The 24,712-nt window shown below is 42.0% G+C and overlaps 1 protein-coding gene across 1 annotated transcript; it reads right to left on the bottom strand.

The window, feature by feature from the left end:
* Positions 1–823: 823 nt before the first annotated feature.
* Positions 824–24,562, bottom strand: DCAF13 (DDB1 and CUL4 associated factor 13). Its single transcript, XM_054385439.1, has 11 exons — positions 24,493–24,562; positions 23,010–23,209; positions 21,878–21,985; positions 19,962–20,051; positions 18,931–19,086; positions 18,109–18,186; positions 15,830–15,912; positions 13,412–13,576; positions 11,530–11,665; positions 4,586–4,749; positions 824–1,386 (listed from the first exon to the last, which is right to left on the bottom strand). The coding sequence occupies exons 1-11, from the start codon at positions 24,560–24,562 to the stop codon at positions 1,299–1,301; spliced, it is 1,338 nt and encodes a 445-aa protein (XP_054241414.1). The 3' UTR covers positions 824–1,298.
* Positions 24,563–24,712: the final 150 nt, after the last annotated feature.

Here is a 24,712-nt window from a genome sequence, read left to right as displayed (position 1 = left end):
AGTACAACAGGCACACAGCCAGCATCAGTCTATTCCCTGATCTGTGCCACTGCTCCTCATCATCCTACTTATAGCTCTTCAGATCTGTTCCTCTTCCTGTATCACTCCATAAGCTAAGTGATCCAGAGACTGAAAGGTACATTACAGACTCTTATCACCAAAAAGCCATCATTTTGCCATGATGATCCAGGAATCTTGCCCAATCAGTGCTGCAACAGACAAGGGAAAGTAAGAACTAGAAATGCATATGGATGTTAGTGTCAGTAGATAGCTTAAGAAGGGTGTTACATGAAAGGAAGTGCTCAATTGCCAGATTAAATTAAAAGTTCAACTACAAACTTTAATCCCAGTTCACAAAAATTTTTTTGTGCATAAATTCAGGGTAGGGGAGAGTGTAGCTACAGTCTGCACAGTAGTGCAAAGACTAAGAAAATCCTTTTGTACAGAAGATGTTAAGCAACACTTAAGGGAATGATGTATCTTGTGTTTGTACAAGAGCCTTCAGCCTAGAAGGCCTTGGTACACTTTGATCACCTTAAGATCCTCAGTAAAAAGATAATTCTGTTCTGCTAGAAGAGAAGAAGTCTGTTTCCCAGACAAACAGTAAAAGAACTTTGGGCTACCTTGTGGAATGGGAAGCTTTTATTTATTTATGATATACAAACTTAAAATAGAAGGGCTTTTCATAAATCTCACCTCAAAAAGTTTGTGCTTTATACAATTTATGTCATCTTTCATCCAGATTTTAAAAGTTTTAAATAAAACTAAAGAGAAAAGCTATTTGTTCAACTATGTCATTATGTATCAGCAACTTCAACAGTCTCAAGTTTTGTCAAGTCACGTAGTATTTAAGTCAGAACAGAACTGTTCACAGATGCAGCTGAGAATCCCACTGAATTCCTTTTGAAGAAAAAGAAAAATACACTTTCCTGTAATAAATGTGAGGCAGCAAATTTGTCAGTTGGAATAATCAAGATCTAGTCCATTGCCTTAAGATCACTTGTTCACTTTATTAGGTGTAAAACAAAGGCCAAACAGAAAAAAAGACAGCTGATTTTATAACTCTGATGGAGCAGGCTTCTTGCCTCTGACAAATCTGAATCTCTTTCATCCTTCTTTTGTAGTAATGGCACCAAGGAATAGGATTGGAAGTACAGGTATCCTCCACCAACTACCAATGGTTTGGCTTCTCTCAAGGGCCAAACTCCACTGCAATACAGGGCCTTGGACTGACATCAGACAGGCAAATGGCAACAGAAGATTTCTTTCATTGTGACATTTTGTACAGGTGAGCACAATTATTTCACTACTGCCACAATGTGTTTCCTCCTCTCTGACACCACTGGTATGGATCCTGGTTTGCTGTGCTTACGACGATTCAGTTCCCTAGAAACAAACAAAAACAAGAAAATGAAGCTCAGGAGTCAGTGTAAAGATTTAACCAGTACTAGTTTTCCCTTAAGCTACTAATGGAGATGCCTATAATTTAAATAATATATAAAAAATTAAGAATTGTTCTGCTTTTATTTATCAAAAGCCATGTAGTTCCCCCTTGGAGGAGAAGGGCTGTCCCTTGGAAAATAAAACTGGCTAATTTACCAAAGTTTTAAATCAAGTCTACTCAAGTTTGTAGTGTCTTTCAGCTGAGAAAGATGACTAAACCTCACCACCTTTTGGGGCTACTGTTAATTTCATGACTACAGTGAAGTATGACACCTTCTGCTCCTTGAAATTCCTATATGGCAATGATCCAGGTGATGGAAAACACCCATCCTGGAGTCTGGCTTTAAAAAAAAAAAACCCAGAACACAACATGACTAACCAAACCAACCAAAGCCACAAAAAAAAAAAAAAAAAAAACCCACCCCAAACCAAAACCTAAATGAATAAAAACCCCCACCAGAGCCAAAAAACCCCCCACCAGAGCCAAAAAACCCCCCACCAGAGCCAAAAAAACCCCCCACCAGAGCCAAAAAAAACCCCCACCAGAGCCAAAAAAACCCCCACCAGAGCCAAAAAAAACCCCCACCAGAGCCAAAAAAAACCCCCACCAGAGCCAAAAAAACCCCCACCAGAGCCAAAAAAAACCCCCACCAGAGCCAAAAAAACCCCCACCAGAGCCAAAAAAACCCCCACCAGAGCCAAAAAAACCCCCACCAGAGCCAAAAAAACCCCCACCAGAGCCAAAAAAACCCCACCAGAGCCAAAAAAACCCCACCAGAGCCAAAAAAAAACCCCCACCAGAGCCAAAAAAAACCCCCACCAGAGCCAAAAAAAACCCCCACCAGAGCCAAAAAAAACCCCCACCAGAGCCAAAAAAAACCCCCACCAGAGCCAAAAAAACCCCCACCAGAGCCAAAAAAAACCCCCACCAGAGCCAAAAAAAACCCCCACCAGAGCCAAAAAAACCCCCACCAGAGCCAAAAAAAACCCCCACCAGAGCCAAAAAAAACCCCCACCAGAGCCAAAAAAAACCCCCACCAGAGCCAAAAAAAACCCCCAACAGAGCCAAAAAAAACCCCCACCAGAGCCAAAAAAAACCCCCAACAGAGCCAAAAAAACCCCCACCAGAGCCAAAAAAAACCCCCACAGAGCCAAAAAAACCCCCACCAGAGCCAAAAAAAACCCCCACCAGAGCCAAAAAAACCCCCACCAGAGCCAAAAAAACCCCCACCAGAGCCAAAAAAACCCCCACCAGAGCCAAAAAAACCCCCACCAGAGCCAAAAAAACCCCCACCAGAGCCAAAAAAACCCCCACCAGAGCCAAAAAAACCCCCACCAGAGCCAAAAAAACCCCCACAGAGCCAAAAAAACCCCCACAGAGCCAAAAAAAACCCCCAACCAGAGCCAAAAACAACCCCCACCAGAGCCAAAAAAAACCCCCACCAGAGCCAAAAAAAACCCCCAACAGAGCCAAAAAAACCCCCAACAGAGCCAAAAAAACCCCCAACAGAGCCAAAAAAACCCCCAACAGAGCCAAAAAAACCCCCAACAGAGCCAAAAAAACCCCCAACAGAGCCAAAAAAACCCCCAACAGAGCCAAAAAAACCCCCACCAGAGCCAAAAAAACCCCCACAGAGCCAAAAAAACCCCCACCAGAGCCAAAAAAACCCCACCAGAGCCAAAAAAACCCCCACCAGAGCCAAAAAAAACCCCCACCAGAGCCAAAAAAACCCCCACCAGAGCCAAAAAAAACCCCACCAGAGCCAAAAAAAACCCCCACCAGAGCCAAAAAAAACCCCCACCAGAGCCAAAAAAACCCCCACCAGAGCCAAAAAAACCCCCACCAGAGCCAAAAAAACCCCCACCAGAGCCAAAAAAAACCCCCACCAGAGCCAAAAAAAACCCCCACCAGAGCCAAAAAAACCCCCACCAGAGCCAAAAAAACCCCCACCAGAGCCAAAAAAAACCCCCACCAGAGCCAAAAAAAACCCCCACCAGAGCCAAAAAAACCCCCACCAGAGCCAAAAAAAACCCCCACAGAGCCAAAAAAAACCCCCACCAGAGCCAAAAAAAACCCCCACCAGAGCCAAAAAAAACCCCCACCAGAGCCAAAAAAAACCCCACCAGAGCCAAAAAAACCCCCAACAGAGCCAAAAAAACCCCCACCAGAGCCAAAAAAACCCCAACAGAGCCAAAAAAACCCCAACAGAGCCAAAAAAAACCCCCAACAGAGCCAAAAAAAACCCCCACCAGAGCCAAAAAAAACCCCCACCAGAGCCAAAAAAAACCCCCAACAGAGCCAAAAAAACCCCCAACAGAGCCAAAAAAAACCCCAACAGAGCCAAAAAAAACCCCAACAGAGCCAAAAAAAACCCCAACAGAGCCAAAAAAAACCCCCAACAGAGCCAAAAAAACCCCCAACAGAGCCAAAAAAACCCCCAACAGAGCCAAAAAAACCCCCAACAGAGCCAAAAAAACCCCCAACAGAGCCAAAAAAACCCCCAACAGAGCCAAAAAAACCCCCAACAGAGCCAAAAACAACCCCCAACAGAGCCAAAAACAACCCCCAACAGAGCCAAAAACAACCCCAACAGAGCCAAAAACAACCCCCAACAGAGCCAAAAACAACCCCCAACAGAGCCAAAAACAACCCCAACAGAGCCAAAAAAACCCCCAACAGAGCCAAAAAAACCCCCAACAGAGCCAAAAAAAACCCAACAGAGCCAAAAAAAACCCCCAACAGAGCCAAAAAAACCCCCAACAGAGCCAAAAAAAACCCAACAGAGCCAAAAAAAACCTCTGCCCAGCCAAACCAGCCCATTTTGATTCTACTGCAATGTTGCATCACATTATGCTTCACAGACCACTGTGGCTCCCTTTGTCCAACACGGTGTTTGCTCCTTATTTTTAAGGCACTTTTGGGAAGCAGCCAGCCCTCACTGGCAGCCATCTGCATTTTCCTGATAGTCAAGTGTTCATCAATCCAGTAGCTGACGATCACTTCCTCAGATGTTAGAAGTAGCTCACACTCGTTCATCCCACACACTGTAGCCCTGTCACTCCCATACATGGTTACTACAGCCCTGGAGGGATGCACTTCATGAAGGCCAAGAGAAAGCAAAGCCAGAGGAGGATAACTTACTTTCTCCGTCGAGCTTCTCTCATGATCCTCTGCTCCTTAATCTGGCAGAAGATACTTTTGGGCAAGTGCCGGTGCTGAGCTATGCGTCTGATCTTGGGGTGATACTGGAACTTCTCCTTAAGCTTCTGGTTGTAATTCATAGCTGCTTTCTCTCGTGGTGCAAGCTATGGGGAAAACATAGACATGTTGGGTATTAAAGAAGAGAGATTTAACTGTCACCATTTTCTCCACAAAGCCAAACTTGAACTTTCAATTCAAATGGTTTTCTTCCAGCAAGGGGAGATTCAGCATAGGGTGGGTCAAATTCAACAAGATCCCAAGGCTCAAAACACAAAACACTATCACAGTTTCAGTGGTAACTACAGCAGGGTCAGAACAGAGTAGGTTGATTTCAACAAGATCCCAAGGCTCAAAACACAACACATTACTGAACTTTGAAACTGATAAAGTAACTGAAATTACTCCCTGAGGAAAAGAAAAAAAAAAAAAAAATCAGATTTTAAATGTGCTGTAGAGAGAGAAGAGAGAACAGAAACAGCTTGACAGTAAAACCTCTTTGATCAGACTCTGCTTCCTTTCCTAACCTCTGATGATGATCAACTTTTGCTGTGAAACAAAGATCTGAAGGCATTTTAATCACTAGCTAGTGTAAGTACAAATGCTATAAATGAGTTGTCTTCATGAACAGCCTTACAGACAGCTCTGTAGGTGGCCTAAATCTCACACACAGTGCCTTGATCCATTAGGAAGCACAGTGCATGTACCAGATTTCAAGTATTAGCTTGACTACAAGGCACACAGGGAGTTCCAGCTTTCATCAGGCAGCTAAAAATACCTTAGTATCACCAGCACATGAAACAGGTGAGCTGCTATTACCACTGGAGTCTTTTATCCATGTTCAATGTTATCTCTGAGCCACCACTAACAACACTGAAAGTGAGAAATGCCTTCTCCTGACAGCTAACCTACAGAGCATTTTTTTTTTCATCTAGGCATGTTGCCTTTGGTCCTGATGCTTATTTATCAACACAAAACAAGCTCTGTCCGCCTTGTTGTTTAAAGTAAGCACTGCTTCACCAGGAGTATCAGCCTCTATGTGTTTTGGATTTGCTCAGATCTCTGGGAATTACAGCTGCATTTCAGTCTGGTGAGCTTTCATACAATAGAAAATCTGTTCATATTAAGGGAGGGGAACATCTTTCTTATGAGGAAAGGCTGAGGGAGCTGGGGCTCTTCAGTTTCAAGAAGAGGAGCCTGAGGGCTGCCCTCATTCCTGGTGATAAAGATGTGAAGAACAGTGTCAGGAGGATGGAGCCAGACTCTGTTCAGGTATGTCCAATGACAGGACAAGGGGCAATGGGTGCAAGCTGGAGTAGAGAAGGTTCCACATGAACAGAAGGAAAAACTTTTTCACTGTGACGATGAGAGCAGGCTGCCCAGAGAGGTTGTGGAGTCTCCATCTCTGGAGACTTTCAAAACCTGCCTGGATGTGTTCCTGTGTGATCTGCTCTGGCAGGGGGTTTGGACTGGATGAGCTTGTCAGGTCCCTTCCAACCCCTAACATTCTGTGGAATATTAAATATTAAAATATTAATAGAGGACAAGCCTCATCCTCTTCTTTCTACCTTCCTGCCCAAAATACGTTCTAACTCCACATTTATTTCCCCCACTACTACCTGCACCTAAAGTATCAAAAGCAAAACAATAGCTCAGACAACTTCTATTTATTCAGCTCTACAAATATCTTATTTTCACTAATTTCTTACTTTCACAAGAAAAAAAAAATAAAACCACCTGAGTTTCAGACACAAACCAAGGGGGAAAAAAAAAAAAAAAAAAAAAAAAAGGCAGTCACAAATCAAACCACCTTATTAAACAGAAAAATTTCTGGCCTTAAAAACTTCCAGGGATGGGGCTTCTACCACCTCCCTGGGCAATCTGTTCCAGTCTCACCACCCTCATGGGGAAGAACTTCTCCCTGACATCCAATCTAAATCTACCCTCCTCTAGCTTGGATCCATTCCCCCTAGTCCTATCACTAGCTGACACCCTAAAAAGCCCCTCACCAGCCTTCTTGTAGTCCCCTTAAGATACTGAAAGGCCACAATAAGGTCTCCTCTTCTCCAGACTGAACAGCCCCAACTCTCTCAGTCTGTCCTCATAGGAAAGGTGCTCCAGCCCTCTGATCATCCTCCTGGCCCTTCTCTGGACACATTCCACCATGTCCATGCTTTTTTCCCCCTTTGATATCAGTAACTGGCTATTTCTTCTCCACTCTTGAGGTCACTTTTATCATACTCAGATAATTTTGATCCAAAATACCATCAATGGTCTGAAAGCAATTATTAATAAAACATAGCAAAGGAGTTGCTCCTTTGAGACAATAAAGAAACCAGGTACCAGATGTAGTTGCTCATTGCTCAGACAATTCTTACTCAGGCAAATTAAAAACATACACAATGTTTTTAATCTTTTTCTCCACACCCTTGTATTCATAAAACCCAAATCCTTCTACTTTACTTACGCTTACCATGACCTCTGTCTATTGGCAAGTGAGTAAATTTTACAATCTCAACCCACAATTTCTGAAGTGAAATTCCTTCTAGTGAGCCAGCCTGAATAGCTGGTTCACTCTCAGCAGATCCCAGGAGTTCCCACTCTGCAGAAAACTGCCAACATAATCCAAATTAAAGAGCTTTTAGTTTAATTAAAATGCAGCAATTTTCCTTATATTTAAGAAGAGTAAATTGCTGCTGATTTAGTATAACCTTGGTGATTCTACAGACAGGAGGTGAATCTTTAATTTAGATACATCCAGGATATCTTATTAAGAAAAAAAGGAAATGTAATGAAGAGGTGGCTGTGTTTGAGCCTGATCCCCTTTTTATGTGTATTGTGGTATATAGACAGGCAGGTACCTGCTATGAATACCAATGCCCCATATCCTATGTGCACCCCCATCTACATGATGATAATGATGACAAATAACAAAGTTAATTTTGCCATAATGACAAATAAATGCCTATTTATGACAGGCAGCACAGAATCACCAAATGGCTTAGGTTGGAAGGGACCTCAAAGATCATCTCCTCCAACCTCCCTGCCATGGGAGGTACAGATAGCTAAGGGACAGCAGATAGCTCAGAAAGCAAACTGCAGTATTGTCCTGAATTCCAACCTCTCCTACAAGTCATTTTACAAGAGGTCAGCACAAAGAACTGTTTTAAGCTGGAGAAGATGTTGTAAACAGCATAATTTAGCAGGATTAGAGATTTTGTTTATAGGGACTGGAACACTCTACAATATACCTGATCTAATGGAGGATGTCCCTGCTCACTGCAGAGGGGCTGCACTACATGACCTTCCAACCCAAACCACACTACCATTCTATAATATATCAGGATTTATGACATCACAACTGGAAGACATGGTGAAAAATTATGTATGACCCTTCTTTTCCATACATTCCAAAAGTAAATGTGCAACTTCCTTCCTGTGTGAGGGAGTCAGAAATTACATGCCTTTACCAAAGCTGCACTTCACAGCAAGTACCTGGAGTGAAAGGAGGGGAAAAAAGAACTCTAAAATGCAACCAAGTTGTCAGCAGCAAGAAAATGTGTCCTTGAGTAAACTGTCCATGCCTCTCTCCTCCCTCCAAACAGAGGCTGGTGGTTATTCTTCCCATCTAAGCAGAAGGCAGGTAAGCATTTTTCCAGAGCCCTGATTGAGAAGTTAAAACCACCTTTACTGTAACATTCTCCTTTTAAAGAAAGATGGATTTGTACCGTGCAGTTAAACTCCTGTAATTCAGCATGAGAATACAGAAGGGCTGTTTGTCTGTCCTGTCCAGGTTGCCTTTCTAGGTTAAGGCAGACAGAGCACAGACATAATGTATTTTTAGAATGCAGACATATCCCTGCAGTTTTCTACACCAAAGTTTGTCTGTCTTTATTTTTTTCCCTATTGCTCTGCTGCAGACACCTTTCTAAGTTCATTACTCATTGTTTCCACAGACAAAAAACTTACTTCATCTTTACATCTAAATAGATGACAAAAAAAGAAAGATAGCATAAAATCATAGTTGAAGGGCTGATGTTACATGTGCACTGAATCACAACCCCAAAGACTACAAAAAGAATGTCACACAGTATCTGGTAGTGCTTGTTATCAGCCTTAGCTCACAGAATGGAACTGCAGACTGCAAGGCTATACAATTACTTCAGTTTTGAAGAGTTCCTGCTAATGCATTTGGCTAGGTCAAAACCAACACTTGTGACTCCACTTTCTCCTATCTTTTTCAGTCCTTACTCAAACCCTATTATTATTTCTGCACCTTGTAAGAGAGCAGCAAACCTGTGCTCCATTACTGTCACTCCTCACACTAGTTCTACTGAAACACCACCATTCCCAGGCAGAAGTTTTGTCCTTTAACTGGCCAGAGCTCCAATTCCTAACTACTTTGTAAATGCAACACTGCCAAATTTTGCAGCTGTTCCTCACAGAAGGAATGTTAGTGAGCATTTACACTAAGAACTGCAGATGCAGGTGTTTTATGACATGTCAATAAAGAACAATACAAGTTTGGGAAGTTTTATTAAGGGTTCATTGCTTTCATTACTGTTCAAAAAATCCCTAGCCCTTTCTTTGTATTGATTAGATTAATTCTACTCTAGTCACTGAAGCCTACTAGTTACCTTTTCAGCCATTCCAAATGTCTCCTAGAACAGAAACACACAACATTTTATGTACATTATATGAACAGTCTGGAGTATCTAGACAGAAAGAAGACTTTTTTTACAATGAGGGTGGTGAAACATTGGAACATGCTGCCCAGAAAGGTTAGTAGTTGCCCCATCCCTGGAAACATTCAATATCAGGTTGGACAGGGCTCTAAGCAACCTGATCTAGTTGGAGATGCCCTTACTCATGGCAAGGCAGTTAGACTAGATGACTTTTAAAGGTCCCTTACAACCCAAGCCATTCCATGAGTCTATGATCTTGAAAGTGTTGTTTAACTAAGGCTTTTGCTTCTGGACGTGTAGAGCTAGGTATCTACTGACTGCAAAACAGCAATTAAGTCCTATGTAATAAATAATCAACTTTTACTAAAAAAACCTAAATATTTCTAACTATTTACAAGCCATTTCTGCAGTAGGCCCAATACAGAGATTTGAGTTGTTACCCCTATGTAAACCCACACAGCCTTAATTGCCAGTGGAGTGGAGACACAGCATGCCTCTGGCTCCTCCAGAGACTTTTATTCTTTCTTTAATGTTTCACTGGTTTTGAATAATGAGTGCAATGCCAAATACATTAAAAACCAAAAGAAACATGCTTGTCAGAACTGATGGCTGCTAGGGTAGCCACAGTTCAGAAAGTACAACTTGCCAACTGGATAAATGTTCCTCAGTCACAACATAAGCACTATGTTTTCACTGTAACTTCCTGGGAAGTCAGCAGTGCTAAAACCACCACTAGGTACTCACCAAAGGGGAAAAGCTCTGATTGTTACTTTTCTCTCTTTCAGAATGCTGGTTTCTACCCACCCCTACCAAAAACACCCATCTTAAAACACAATGTATTATAAGATGTTAGCATTATATCAGAAATACAGTGATCTTTGGATGAGTCATTCAATCAAATCTTCTCAGCAAAGGAAAACAGCAGACCAAGCAACTATGCATTTAGGATATTCCGATGCTTCCGACAATTACTGAACGTTCAGCTTTGAATATTCAGAGTGTTCAAAAAATAGCCACAGACCATGGAAGAACTGGACATCTCTAAAATGAGCAAGCATATGCCTATCAAGATAAGAACACCAACCCTCTAAAGAAGCAGCAGCAGTTAGAGTGGAAGAGCAGGGAAAACAGTGGAACCTGATAAATAGCCATTAACAGTGGCACCTTTAAGAATCACAGGAACTACCCCAGGCTGGATGGAACAAGGATTGACAGAGTTGCCTGAATCCTAGCAATGTCTCCAAAGTATGTCCAAGAATGTGATTAAGCCATAAAGATTCCACTCTTAAGTCTTTTGGCAACAACTACTCCCTAAACATCTGAAAAGTGAAATTTCATAGTGCTTTTAAAACACACACAAAAAAGAACCCTAAATAAAAACTTAACAACAACAATAGCAGCTTCAGTCATTAATTTAATATCGAAATTCCTGTCTTACTAAATTCAGCAATTCAACAGCATCATGCTTGAACACATTTCCACACAAGATACGAAGATGGGAAATATTACCTAATTTAGTCACAACTGATGATTATTGTTAACATTAAGCAAGGCCAAAAAACCAAAAAAGTCACCTTGAATAGCAGTAACGAGGCACAGAATTTGATTACTGTGAGTTGCAACAAAATCATACAATGGTTTGGGTTTGAAAGGACCTTAAAAGGTCATCTAGTCCAACCCCCCTGCAGTCAGCAGGGACATCCTCCACTAGATCAGGTTGCTCTGCTTGTCCAGCCTGACCTTGAGTATCTCCAGGGATGCCTCCCCAGGCAGGCTGTTGAAGTGTTCCAGCACCCTCATGGTTAAAGAGCTTCCTCCTAACGTCCAACCTACATCTGCTCTTCTCTCATTTCAAACCATTGTCCCTCTTCCTATCACTGCAGGTCTTTGCAAACATTCCTTCTGCAGCCTTCTTGTAGCCCCCTTCAGGTACTGCAAGGCCACTATTAGGTCTCCCCAGAGCCTTCTCTTCTCCAGGCTGAACAACCACAGCACCCTCAGCCTGTCCTGGTAGCAGAGGTGCTCCAGCCCCTTGATCATTTTCATGTCCATCTATACTATGTGTCCTAGGTTTCACATTAAATACAAACGATTTTACATTTTCTCCTTAGAAACAATTTTAGAAGTTTGGTAGGTTAGACAGTTGTAAAGGCAACAAAACCTCCCAAGCACAAAAAAAAAAAAAAAAAAGGCAACTCTTACCACTCCCAGTTTCTCAGAAGCATTAGCTTTCCACAGACGAATATTCATCTCATCTGAGCCACACAGGATGTATTTGTTATCTGAAGTCCATTTCACAGTGATGACATGCTGCATTCGTTTTGTATGATACACCTCCCTAAAACAAAGGGAAACATTTTTAAAAGGATCTAGCATCACTTTTCCCACCATTATCTTTCAAATAGACAGCATTCTGTTCAAGGCAATTTTTTTTTCCACTTTTGTTATTTTTTTTATTTTCTTTTTTTTTTAAACACTGTGCTAATCTTAAATCTATAGAGAGATAAATGAACTGTGATGGTTAGACTGATAAAGGACCACCTAAAATGCTCTTTAAACAAGTGCTTTCATAGAAATTACAGTAAATAGTTACAGATTAACTCTTTGGGCAAAACATGCCACAGGTATACACTGGGATATGCACACTACTCATAGAGCCATAGAATTGTCAGAGTTGGAAGGGACCTCAAGGATCATCTAGTTCCAACCTTCCTGCCATGGGCAGAGACACCTCAAACTAGAGCAGGTTGCCCAGAGCCACATCCAGCCTGGTCTCAAAAGCTTCCAGGGATGGGGCTGCCAACACCTCCATGAGCAACCCATTCCAGTGTCTCACCACCCTCATGGGAAGAGCTTCTTCCTAACATCCAATCTAAATCTAAATCTACCCACTTCTAGTTTTGTTCCATTCCCCCCAGTCCTATCACTACCTGACACCCTAAAAAGTCCCTCCCCACCTTTCTTGTAGCCCCCTTCAGATACCAGAAGGCCACAATAAGGTCTCCTCAAAGCCTTCTCCCCTCCCAAAGTTAACCATGAAGTTTAATAATACAAGAACTTCAAATAAATAAAAACAAACAAACAAAATAAACCCACAAAAGAGCTGAAATACATAATTACATTTAAAGTATTATTGCAAGACAGGAAGAAAATGAAAACTAACTGTACATTAGATATAAAGGAAAATGTAAACAGCCCCTCTCAATTTTTAATGCAATCTAAGAACACATAAATAGTTACACTGTGCATACATCGACCCAGTAGCAACTTTGGGAGGGGAGGGGGGAGGGGAGACCTGAGGTTGGAGGTGAAGGTAACTAATAGTAAAATAAAATCAAGAATAAAGAATAAAAAAGAGGAAGAATTGAGAATAATGAAGGTAGGCTTATGAAGAAGAAATGATGCCTGACAGATCTGATAACTTGCTTCAAATTTTCATCAAACTAGAAAAAAATAGTAACAGAGACACAGGAGATGTAATCTGAACTTCAGTGAAATATTTAATACACTGCCTTATGAAATCTTAAGGGAAAAACTAATTCAAAGTTTACTGTGTACAAAGCATTGTCACATGAATGAAAACCTGGTTTGAAAAATAATGAACAAAAGGTAATAAGCAGGGTGAAACAGATCACAGAACTGTCCCAGACAGAGGAATTCACACAACAATGCTTTTCACATAATGCCTTAATGATCCATTTAGGATGGAGGCAAGGCCCTCAAAAACCAAATGCTACAATGCTATAAGGCACTGCAAACTTAAATGGTGACAGATATAGTACAAGGGGATGTAAAAACTAGGAAATAATTAATTTTGGTAAAATACAAAAGTACACCCAAGAACAATAATCCACTGTAATTTTAACCCAAAACTGCCTAAATCCTGCTAGCCATTAAGTGCAAATGCTCCTCTAATACACCACCAGAATCACCTCTCCATTTATACCACCTCTCAGTCTCCAGCTAGAGAGAGTAAGATTTCAACATTCCCAGGAAGTGAATGTCCCAATGAAGATGTTAATGAATGAGTTCAGAATCCTGAGGAATGAAGGACAGCAAGAGAGAAAGGTGCAAAATCACTCACCTGCTGTGACCTTTGTCTACAGGAAAAATGCGGATGGACTTATCAAAGCTGGCAGAGACAAATTCCTTCCCAGTGGGTGAATAATCCACATCCAGAACAGCAGACACATGATCCATATGCACCCTCATAGGTGACTCAAGGTAGCGCATATCGAAAGTGTACAAGCTGGAAGAGGAACACAGCAGGAGCTTAATGTCTTAACAACTCCTGAACAAACACATTTTTGCTGAAGAGTTAATCAGACACACACTACACATAAGGACAGAGCCACAGTGCAGACGGGTCTCTTTAAAACTGCTCACAAGGAAGAGCAAGGCATTGTTTAGGGCCTGAAAAAGGCTTATGAGTCAGAGGCTTTAGTCCCTGGATCAGACCTAGGTTTCTTGCTTACTGTCAAAGAACAGTAGTAGCCTGTGATGTTAAAGTGATGTCAAAGAGCTAAGACAGTCTCCACTATTCCCTTCATCAGCTGTTCATGGGTCACTGACCAAGCTTTTCTCCAACCATGGGAGGACCTATGTCCTCCTTTACTCACCTTCAGATACAAGTATATAATCTGAACATGGACAAGCAGCTCTGAAGTATTGGCAAGCCTATTAACTCTGCAAAGTTTCTGGATATTCCCATACTGGGAACTCCCAGTAATTCAGTCTACTGTGAAATTCCCATTGGGTGGCATCCTTGCCTACTGCCTAACCATCTTGGGGCCAGGCAACACAGGAGCCTAAGGGAAGCTTGGTCCTTCAGTACATGGTGACTAGTTCAGCAGAGCACACTATCACATTATACTCAAAGCAGACACACAGATGTTGGATCACAGCTGGTTTGCTCTAAAGCACTTCAAAGCTCAGATCAGATCCACATGTACCCCCTTTGAACCAACGAGCCCACTGATACACAGCAAGGCATAGTAACTAAGCAGATCATTAACCTGCCTAGCACCAATAAGCAAAGGTGCTTTTACAGACAGGGTTTAATAAAGCCTGCTTAAGATACAACAGTTCCATTAAACAATGCATTCAAATACAAGATTTAGCAGGTTTCTCACACTCCTTACGGCAGAAGGATGCAAAAGTGGAATTAATTCAATGTCTCTTATTCAAAAGTTTACTGGCAAGTATTGTTTTTTCTTTCTAAACTCCCCATGAAAAAGTATGCAGGCATCATATTCAAAATCACTACCCCGTATCACAGAATTACAGAATGTTAGGCACTGGAAGGAATCACAAAACATCATCCAGTCCAACCCCCCTGCCAGAGCAAGATCCCCTCTACCAGGTCACACAAAGAAGGTATCCAGGCAGGTTTGGAGTATCTCCAGAGAGGGAAACTCTACAACCCCCCTGGGCAGCCTGTTCCAGTGTTCCACCACCCTCACAGTGAAAAAAGTTTTCCTCACGTTTCCATGGAACTTCTTATGTCTCAGCTTCCACCCACTGCCCCTTGTGCTGTCATTGGGCATCACTGAGCAGAGCCTGGCTCCAGCCTCTTGGCACTCAGCCTTCACATACTTAACATGAATGAGCTCCTCCTCCCCAAGCTAAAGAGCCCCAGCTCCCTCAGTCTCTCCTCATAAGGAAGATGTTCCACTCCCTTAATCACTTCTGTGGCTCTGTGCTGGACTCTCTCAAGCAGTTCCCTGTGGTCCTTCATAAACTGAGGGGCCCAGAACTAGACACAGTATTTGAGATGTGGCCTCACCAGAGTAGAGGGGCAGGAGAACCTCTCTCGACCTACTAGGTAGCCTGGGAGCCTTACCATACCATACCAAACACAGGTGAAAAGCAGTATGACACAACACCCATTTTCAATGCCTGGGCCAGATTCCATTTCCTAGGAAAAACAGCCTTAAAATAAGTGATAAAATCCCTATGTTCTAGAATAAAACAGTGATCTATTGTTAGATCACCAGCTTCCTGAAATAAAAAAAAAGGATATGGAGCACATTTTGCAGTGACCTAGTTTTGAGGAGACAGCTTTTTCAGGGTGAGATTGGCTATTCACACATAGTATTGTCCAAAAGTAAAAAAAACAAAAACATTCTGAGACATTGAAAGGATAAGTACTGCAGTCTCCAAAAATGTTCCACAAAAGATGATTTTCTTTAATAAATATTCTCGTTACAATATATTAAGCTTCAGAAGAGCTGACAAGAAAATACACATTGTATTGCCTCAGACTGGATCAATAGGACTTATTCTCCAGGTCTGGTTGAAAGTTACAAAAGAGGCAGGCTTCTAGCAATTCATTAAAAAATATAAAAATCACTAAGTCTGTCATTCTCGAGGTTATCACTTAAGTGATTTGAATTTAAAGTTTAAGTATTTAAAAAATTTCTTTTAGCATGATGGCAGATCATCAAGATAAACATTAAAACACAGCATGATCAGGATTATCAAAAAACAAGGTCACACTTACTTGTAATCTTCATTGGCTGCTGTGAAAACATAAGCTTCCATGGGGTTCCAACACAGTGTATTTGTCCTCATGTTCAAGATAACCTGAAAGATAGTTATTTACACACTGCTACCTTCTTATAGGTAGTAAAATACTTGCTACAGTTCAAAGCTTCCCACATCCCTGGACGCAAGCCTAGACACAGAACTATGGCAGGGAATAGTGACATAACAATGTTAGAACTGGAACTCAAGAACTTCCTGTCCCTTATGAGGGACAGGAAGTGCTTTATGAGCACTTTAAGACACTCACTGATTTATGCTACATGGCAATTAAATCTTCCCCTGTAAGTCATCTCAGAAGCAAATTCTTCTAAGTGGTCCTTTAAGAGATAAACCATAGGAGCCTGTAAGAAGCAAACCAAGGAGGTCAACAGACCAACCTGGAACTTCTGAAGAGTTTAACTTCTCCATGATATTTACAGGAACCCTTAGTTAAGCAACCTCTAAGAACATTTAATGAAATGGTTATTTCAAGGGATATAATCATTAATCGATGCTGTGAACCAGCACTTGCTAAGTGACTGGAACACATTTGATGTTCTCCAAGTTATTACTACCTTTTCACTATCTTATCTCTAATTGCAGTTCATGAACTCCCCAGGACAGCTGCCATTTCTTGTTGAAGTGCTAAAAGCAATGTATGCAGAAGTCACTGTGTTGTAGTTTACTCACCACTATCACTGTTTCGGCAGTGAATCATTTACTGCATGTTCACAAAGATTTGCTTCCTTCTAGGAAACAGAGAGCTACAGAGAGGCCAGTTTGCCTTGCAGTGGGAGGAAGGCAGTTGATGACAGCCTAGTAAGACCCTTCTACTTTACTAACAGAAGACTAGACAAGAGGCATTAAGAAGCTCTGTATCTGATGCCTCCATCTTGGAGGGCAGCTGGGCCTCTGTGGGAGAAGGGGAGACAGGAAAGAAGGTTTTTTTTTTTTTCAAAACTGGTCATGTTTGGTCAAAGTCCCTGCTCCACGTCTTGCTTCACTGTATTTTACCCAAATTTTCAAGCATTCAGTATATTTCAGCAGTGGCAGCTGGAGTTAAAACAGTGCCTAAGAAAAGGATTCTCTGTATGGCTATAGTTACATTCTGTAACAAATGTGTAAGGCAACCTGGGCTGGAAGTGATTTAAATACTTTAGGTATGTAAATAATGGCATTTCAGAACTATCTAAACCTGCAGCAGAGCCATCTGACACTGTTTTTTAAATCAACTGTGGATACACTTAAGTAATTCCATAAGAAAAAGTCCTTATCAAGACAAATCCAGGTTGTCATGTCCCTGAAGACTTGGCTATCTTAGTTAATCTATTTTAACTGTGAGCACTTGCTTACAGTGTGTCAGCCTGGAGATTTTGAGCTTACTTGAATGCAAAACCAGATCACCCAAATAATGAATCTGTCCTCCTTTACCACCTACAAGGTATTTGGGTGAAGTGAACTGCTACAAATGTTACAAGCAAAAGGAACAACAGTTCCTGTCAGCTGTTTAAATGCTGAAGTCTACCTTTAAAACGCTCTAAGCTTTCCTGTGACCATAGGGGCTGCACGAGAATGACTGAGTTTTAAAGGGTACTGACTTGTAATAAAATGTAGCAGGAGTTCCCTTCATCTTTTCCCAGCTCTTTGTAGACTAGTCTTTATTTTGCACTTCGGCAGCATCTTACCCTCTTATCCGTCATTCTTTAAAACTTAAGATTTCAATCCACAGAGGCAGGACACTGGTGAATTCCACGTATAAATACAATTTTGATGGGGCTGCAACTCTGACTGCTTATACTAGGTGCATATGGAAGGGTTTGTCTCCATGAAAAAGGAAAACCTCTTGTCCAATGCAGAGCAAGGCTCTCTAAGGGTGGAAAGGAAACACCTTAGAAGTTACCTTGTTTCCTTCTAGCACGAAGGATAACAATTTAAAAATAAATACAGAGACAGAATGCAATGCAGGAACATAAAGTTCTTGTGGTGAAATTGCTGTCAGGTCAGGCACTTCATCAAGAATCACAACAGAGCAAGCACGACAGCCCATCTGAATGCAGGAAAGGGCTCCTCTAACTCTGCAAGGTTTAAATCCTAACATTAATTCAAATCCCTTAAAAGACTCCAAATTAGAGGATGAAAACTCAAGTGAATCCACAGTTCAGAGCTTGCCTTTCTCATCACCAATGGTTACAGACTATTTATGTATTTAGTACAATTATTAGTGCTGTATGCTTCTGTTAAAAAGACAAAGATTACCTTCTTTAACGGAGTTGACTTTCTCATATCATACAGCACAATATTTCTGTCAGAAGCACAGCTTCCCAAAAGGTATGTCTGGAAAAAAAAAAAAAAAAAAAGGAAAAAGAAAACCCATGTGTGTGGTCTCCTCCATACTTCTAGAGTATGGTTAACAGTTAACATTAGATTCCTAACCTGTTTCACAAAGCTGATAGCTAAATATATTTCCTTGACTGAACAAGGATCTGTTAATTGTTCTTTATGTGCAGCTCATTATTCAGCACAAACATTGTAAATAGCTTCCCCTGTCACCCAGTCCTCTCTGTTTCAAAAGTAACAAGCAGTTCCTCATGAACACTTCAGCTACAGACTCAGCCCAGCCAAGAGGTATATAGGAACTGCTTAAGAAGATCAAATGTAATTGTTTTTCCCAGGGAGATGGGGAGATGTCTTGATCAAAGGGAGTACAGTAATGGAACAGGTAAGAGCTCCACAGCCACCTAACTGCTCACTGTATGATTGAGGTAGGGCATATGTATAGCTGTGGGCAGAACAGAGAAGGCCCTATTCTTCTTCCTCTTCTCCCCCACTAAGAGAGATAAAAAGAAAAAAGATTAAAATATACAGTGTTATATTCCAAAGCAATATAGCCATAAAACTAAATGTGTACATCCCCATAGCTATATATCCATATAGCCATAAAAATGTGTATACATCCCCATAAATAACACATATCCAAATCTAACTTTGGAAGAAGCTGTTAAAGATGGTGTTGATAGAGTCTAGACCTTACACTGATCAAGAAAAATAGTGATTTGCAATATATAACAGAAACATTACCTCAATGGGATTAAATTTTACACTGCTTATGCTATCAAAACCCCATGTTAGAGAACACATGGGACTTGTCCTTTGCTCATCCCAAATGTCCACTTGTTGGCCACAAGTGGCAAAAACTGCATCCTTCCAGTGGTGATCAATTCCTGTATACACTGTCTTTAAAAGAAAAACAAAGAACAACAAAGCTATTTACAAAACAATTGTATACATAAATATGCAAGTATGTTCTGTCACAACAAAGATCAACAAGTCATTGCACAAAAAGTCTGTCATGTATTCATTCATTTATATGACTGTAAAGCAAGTCACCTCTGGTACCAGAAATCAAATCTTGTAAGATGCACCCTTAGATAACAGACTAGCTTTCTGTGTACTCATTTAATGTGCATGTCTGCATTTTTTTTATTTCCAATGGAGTCATTACAAGCCCACTTGCAATGTCCTGGCTGGCTTTACAGCAAGTGGGGATTTTTAAGTACACAACTACAAATTTTCAGTGAGGACCTGAGCAGACATGAGCAGTCTACAGACATTACAATGAAAGAGTTTCAAAATAGCTATTTAAAAATAGGGATTTAATGTTGTTCTTCAAACAAACTCACAAACTTGAAGTGCTGACGTATTTTTAGTCTGCTTTTGTCAAAAATAAATTAGTTAAAATTTTATATTGAATGGCTGCAAGGTAGAAGCATGAAAAGAAAATTATTTAATGCAGACAACACACATCTGAAGACAGGGAGACTACAGAATGATCTGACTGGTTCACAGGAAAGGAATTATTAGTAGAGACAGAGTCGGGCAGTCTCTGGTGGCATTTGAGATATTCCCTTTTGGTTACATGCAAGCTAAATATAGTGAAAACTTCAACATACTTTAGAAGTAATAAAGTGTATTGCCATCACCTTACAACCCATTATGATAACAGGTGATACCAAACTATTGCCCTCTCTTCCTTTAAAAGATAGTTACGAATTGGTTCAAAATTAACTGAAAAGAAGGGATGTGGGAAAATCAAAACTTAGATTTACTACCTTTCCAAGAATTGTATGAATAGGTTCTTCCTCCTCTCCATATTCTGGGCTCTCCATTTTCCACTGCTTCACAGTTTTGTCATCACCAACCTGGAAATATTGTAGAAAGCATGTACAGTTTTATGTAAATATATTCTGGTTTTCCTACTGTGCGTGCTTTGCGCTTCAGTACAGGTAGCCTTCAAAAGGGAATGATCTATGACACAGAGAATCACTCTCTTCTGCCTAGTCACACATCCCTTCTAGACCTCCAAGCTGAAGATTAGTTCTCCTTGTCATTTTTCCACTAGGAAATGAGAATCTACACATACATCATCTGACTGGAATGGAGTTAACATTCTTCATAGCAGCCCATATGGTGCCTTGTATCAGGACTGTTTTAGCCAATGCCTTGGCTGTTGCTGAACAGTGTTTGTAGTGTCAAGGCATCAGTTCCCCCAACTTCGTCAGTCATCACCCCTGCCTGCCCCAGCAGAATACAGGCTAGGTGTGGGCAACAGAAAGGGAGGGGATGCAGGCATGAGAGATGACCTGAACTGGCCAAAGGAGTGTTCCATACCATGTAACACCATGCTCAGCAATTAAAACCTCAGGGAGTAGAGCAAAGGGGAGGCAGAGGCTGGCTTCCCAAGCAGCTGCTGTTCAGAGACTGTCTGGGGATCTGTCTGCTCGGTAAAGGAGATGACTAAACTACCTACTCACCACTGTTTTCTCCACCACCGCCACCCTTCCTTCACCTATTCAACTGGTTTTATTCCAATCCACATATCTTTCCCAGTTTCCAAAAGAGATACACTCCCAGGGTCAAATAGGGAAAATGTGAGCTGGGATGGTGACTATTTTTCAATGCTGCATTTTGTGATTCTTAACCAAATGGCATCCTAAAATGCAAGTTAACTTCTGCAAGTCATTTTGATATGCATGTAAGCAGTCAAAAGGTACTTTCCACCCCAGGTGCTCGAGTTGTCTGCTCCTAATGCCACACTACCTCTTCCACTATGCTAGCACAAGCTTTTAAATGGCTGTGCAGTGACCTGAATCAGGCATAATGGTCAAAAAAATGCTCTTCAAGTTTAACTTCCTCTCCTGGCAGCACTACTACAGTTTTCTTCCCTTCGTTTAATTTTCAGGCAGAGGGATTCTCAAAAGAGGATTCTAATTTGGAGTCACTCAGAAATTTTTGCCATGACTTCCCCTCCATCCTAACTACTGTCCTTATGACCTGCTGTGGTGCTTCAGGAAAGATGGATGTACAGCAGTGAACTTGCTTATATAGCAGTGAACTTCTTCAGTGTCTAGCTCAAAAGAAGCAAAATCTCAGGACACTCTTCAAAACTAATTTTTTTATTGCATCATCCCAGAATTGTTTTAATGCCAACAGGAACACGTATTATTTTCAAATGGTTTACATGTTACTGAATTAGTTGTGGTTTATAGTAACAACTGGCATGGAACTAGTAACAACTGGCATGGAACTAGTAACAACTGGCATGGAACTAGTAACAACTGGCACGGAACTAGTAACAACTGGCACGGAACTAGTAACAACTGGCACGGAACTATCTTGACTTAATCAGTTTATCTTTAATCACAGTATATGGCAAATGGCTGCTTTTTTAAATTGTCTGCACATCCTTCAATGAACATAATCTGCTACTTTCATGAATTACTCAAGTTTTAATTACATGAGCATTTGTTAGCAATTTTCTGGTATTTATCCCTTCCATATTCTTAACTTCCAGAACACAGCACCATAAAAAAAAAAATTCTTCAGAAACAGAATTGTCATGTTCACTGACAAATTGAATAAATGTATTCATACAGTATTTATCTCTTGCATGGCAGAGGATAATATGCTGACTGGCAAACAGATGGTGAACAGGCTACACTGCACCAGGCAGAGCCATTCTACTTACAGTGAAGAAGGACATGCCGCAGAAGCGAGCGCACATGCCTCGAACAAAGCCCTCGTGGGCTTGGATAGTACGAATGCATTGTCGCTTGGTCAAGTTCCAGATTTTAACCTGTGCAAACCAGAGGAGTTTCTCTTGTTATTTCAGTTTTCTACAAGCCCACAACTCAAGTATGAAGGGATTACACATTTTGTAACGAAACGGCAGACCTGGCTCGAACACTGGCCAAAGTTTATGTTAACCCTACTTAATTACTCCCTTCCTGGGGAAAAAAAAAAGGTGCAGCTCTTTCTTTCATGCCCCTTCCCCCAACCCAAGCTGCACACTTACTGTATTTTTGCTTTTCCCCCCATCTTCAAACTAGAATTCCTGCTAAAAGGCAACAGCAGTGATGATTTTAGAAAAAAATGCCCCTCTAAAGAGAAAAGCTTAAGGCAATAGCCTTTGGAAATGACAGAATGTTTCCAGTTGCTGTACTACATTTTATACAGATACCCACCTCTCACAGAGGTTTTGGGCCCATTTGAATAACAAAAAGGAGGTCAGTTTTTATATTAGTATTTGCAGTAGCCAGTAGTTTATCTGCTCTACCAGTAGCTAAGAAAACTGGCCAACATTTCACACAAATATATTCCCCTCCTCTCTGAAAAGGTTAATCTTCCTTACACTGCTCCATGATACCTGCAGTAACTATAACAAGCAGAAAGCAAGCAGCTACCCAGAAGATGGTGTTAAAATACAGGAGAACCATGAAATGGACAATGTCAGGGTGAGAGAGGGCACAGAAGACAGAAAAGAGGCCATTTTTTTCTGCAGCTGACTCCACTTAAAGTATCCTTGCTTGCTACTTGTAATATTTATGTAAAATGATCAAAGACAGGGCTGGCACCTCTTCAGTAATATGAAAAATTAGGATTCAAAAAAGTTTCTGGTTATGTGCCTCTTCCCCCTAGCTCATCTGACTTTGGAAATCTTATTACTCTGCAGCAGTTTAACTTCTCAAGGGGAGAAAAAAAAAAAAAACAACACACCAACAAAAAAACCCCAAACACCCAAAAAAAAAAAAAAAAAAGAAAGAAAAGAAAAAAAAGGAAGAAAGGTACCTTGTTTGTTGTGGTTTGTAACTGCAGCTTACCTCTCCATCACAAGCTCCAGACAGCACTGTTGACAAACTCTTTGGATGTTTGGCCATGCAATTAACTCCATCTCTGTGGCCATCAAGTGAGCTGAGAAACGGTTTTGCAAACACACGTTCTAGCTTAGCTGCATTCAGAGCCCTTGTGTACTCTCTTGGGACCTCGAATGGATGCAGTGCAGGGTCATAGTTTCTGGGAACTGCAATAAGAGTAAAATACACATTAGAAAATCATGGTACGTAGTATAGTTCAAGGTAAAGTGAACTCAGAAGCTCTTCTCTTGGATTTTTCTGCCACGAGAGATTTCTGCAACACTTCTGATTTTTCCTGCTCCTACTGTTCTGCCATTGGTCTGTGAGGTCATTAGTAAGTTCATCTAACAAGTTAAGTTAATAAAGTCTGAAATAACTCCAAAATTATTTTATGTCTTTTTCAGGGGAAGGTAAAATAGAGAATGAACTGCAAGTTGCAGGTATCTTCTATTATTTTTAAAAAGACAAGAGCTACCACAAAAAAAGAATTAAACACGCCACAAGCTCCTAACACTAAATTGGAACACACAGAAAGGAACACACAGCTACATGGACATGCAAAGAGGCAACCTAGCTCTCTTTGTGCTCAGTCTGCTGAAAGCCAGCCCTGGCTCAGAAATGAGACTCACTCGTTTCACTACTTTGTCAGAAAGAGCATTTTACAAACTTCACGTCTGACACTAGAAAGAAACTAAATATCATGTCGATGTTAGAGGCGAAGCTAGATGACTGTGCAACAACAGTTCTATGGAGGGTGCACAGAGCAGAGCATGGAATTCATCATCCCACCTACCAGATGCCGCTGCAGCTACAAAGTCGTAAATTTACAAGATTTTTGCCAGTTTTAAGGAGGGATATGCAAGAAGCAGAAAAAGCTGTTGAAACCAGGCAAGAAACAGCAGTAAGCGCAAATGATTGTCAAGAGTAACCTAGGTAACACTAAACCTCCACTCGGTGTACCAGAATGGTGACTAACCCCCCAGCTCCGCGCTGAAGCGTTTCCAGGCCACGCTCTGGCGAGCCCGGAGCGGAGTTTCCGCAGCCACCAAGCCCGCTGGCGGGGCAGCGAGCGCCTTCCTCTGCGGACGACTACCACACAGACACACCCCCGCCTGGGACCGGCAGCCGCTGGGCAGCCGGGTCAGAAGCCGGAGTATGAGGCAGAGCCACACGGCCTGCCCAGCGCCTCGCGGCCGGCTGAGCAACGGGGACGGGCCACACACGCGCAAGGTGACGTGATTGCCGCCGCCACCTTCTCCTCCTCCGCCGACCGGCCCGGCGGTGGGAGGGAGTGAAGACCCCAGCCCGCCAGGGGCTCGACAGCTCTCAGCTGGCTGACACCCTCCGCCAGGGGCTCGGCAGCTCAACAGCGGGGTGGGCTGACAGCCCCCCCAGCGCTTGCTTGCCTGCCTTCCTGCTTTCCACTCCTCCGCCACCCTCGGCCGCTCACCGCGCTGCAGGTCCAGCTTGGTCTCGCGCACGTAGTCGTCGGGGTTGCGGCTCAGCACCTTGACCCGCATCCTCGCGCCGCACACGCGCCCGCAACCCCGCCGCCGTGAAGAACGGCCCCGCGCGCGCACGTGACCGGATGCGCCGGGAGGGCTGTTCTCGCGCGACTCTGCTCCTCGCGGTGGCCGAGCCGGCTGTCAGCGCGCGGCGGCTGCCCCGCC

Source organism: Indicator indicator, chromosome 12, assembly GCF_027791375.1.
Source record: "Indicator indicator isolate 239-I01 chromosome 12, UM_Iind_1.1, whole genome shotgun sequence".
NCBI classification, from domain to species: Eukaryota; Metazoa; Chordata; class Aves; order Piciformes; family Indicatoridae; genus Indicator; species Indicator indicator.
This window is presented reverse-complemented; position numbering and strand designations above follow the sequence as displayed.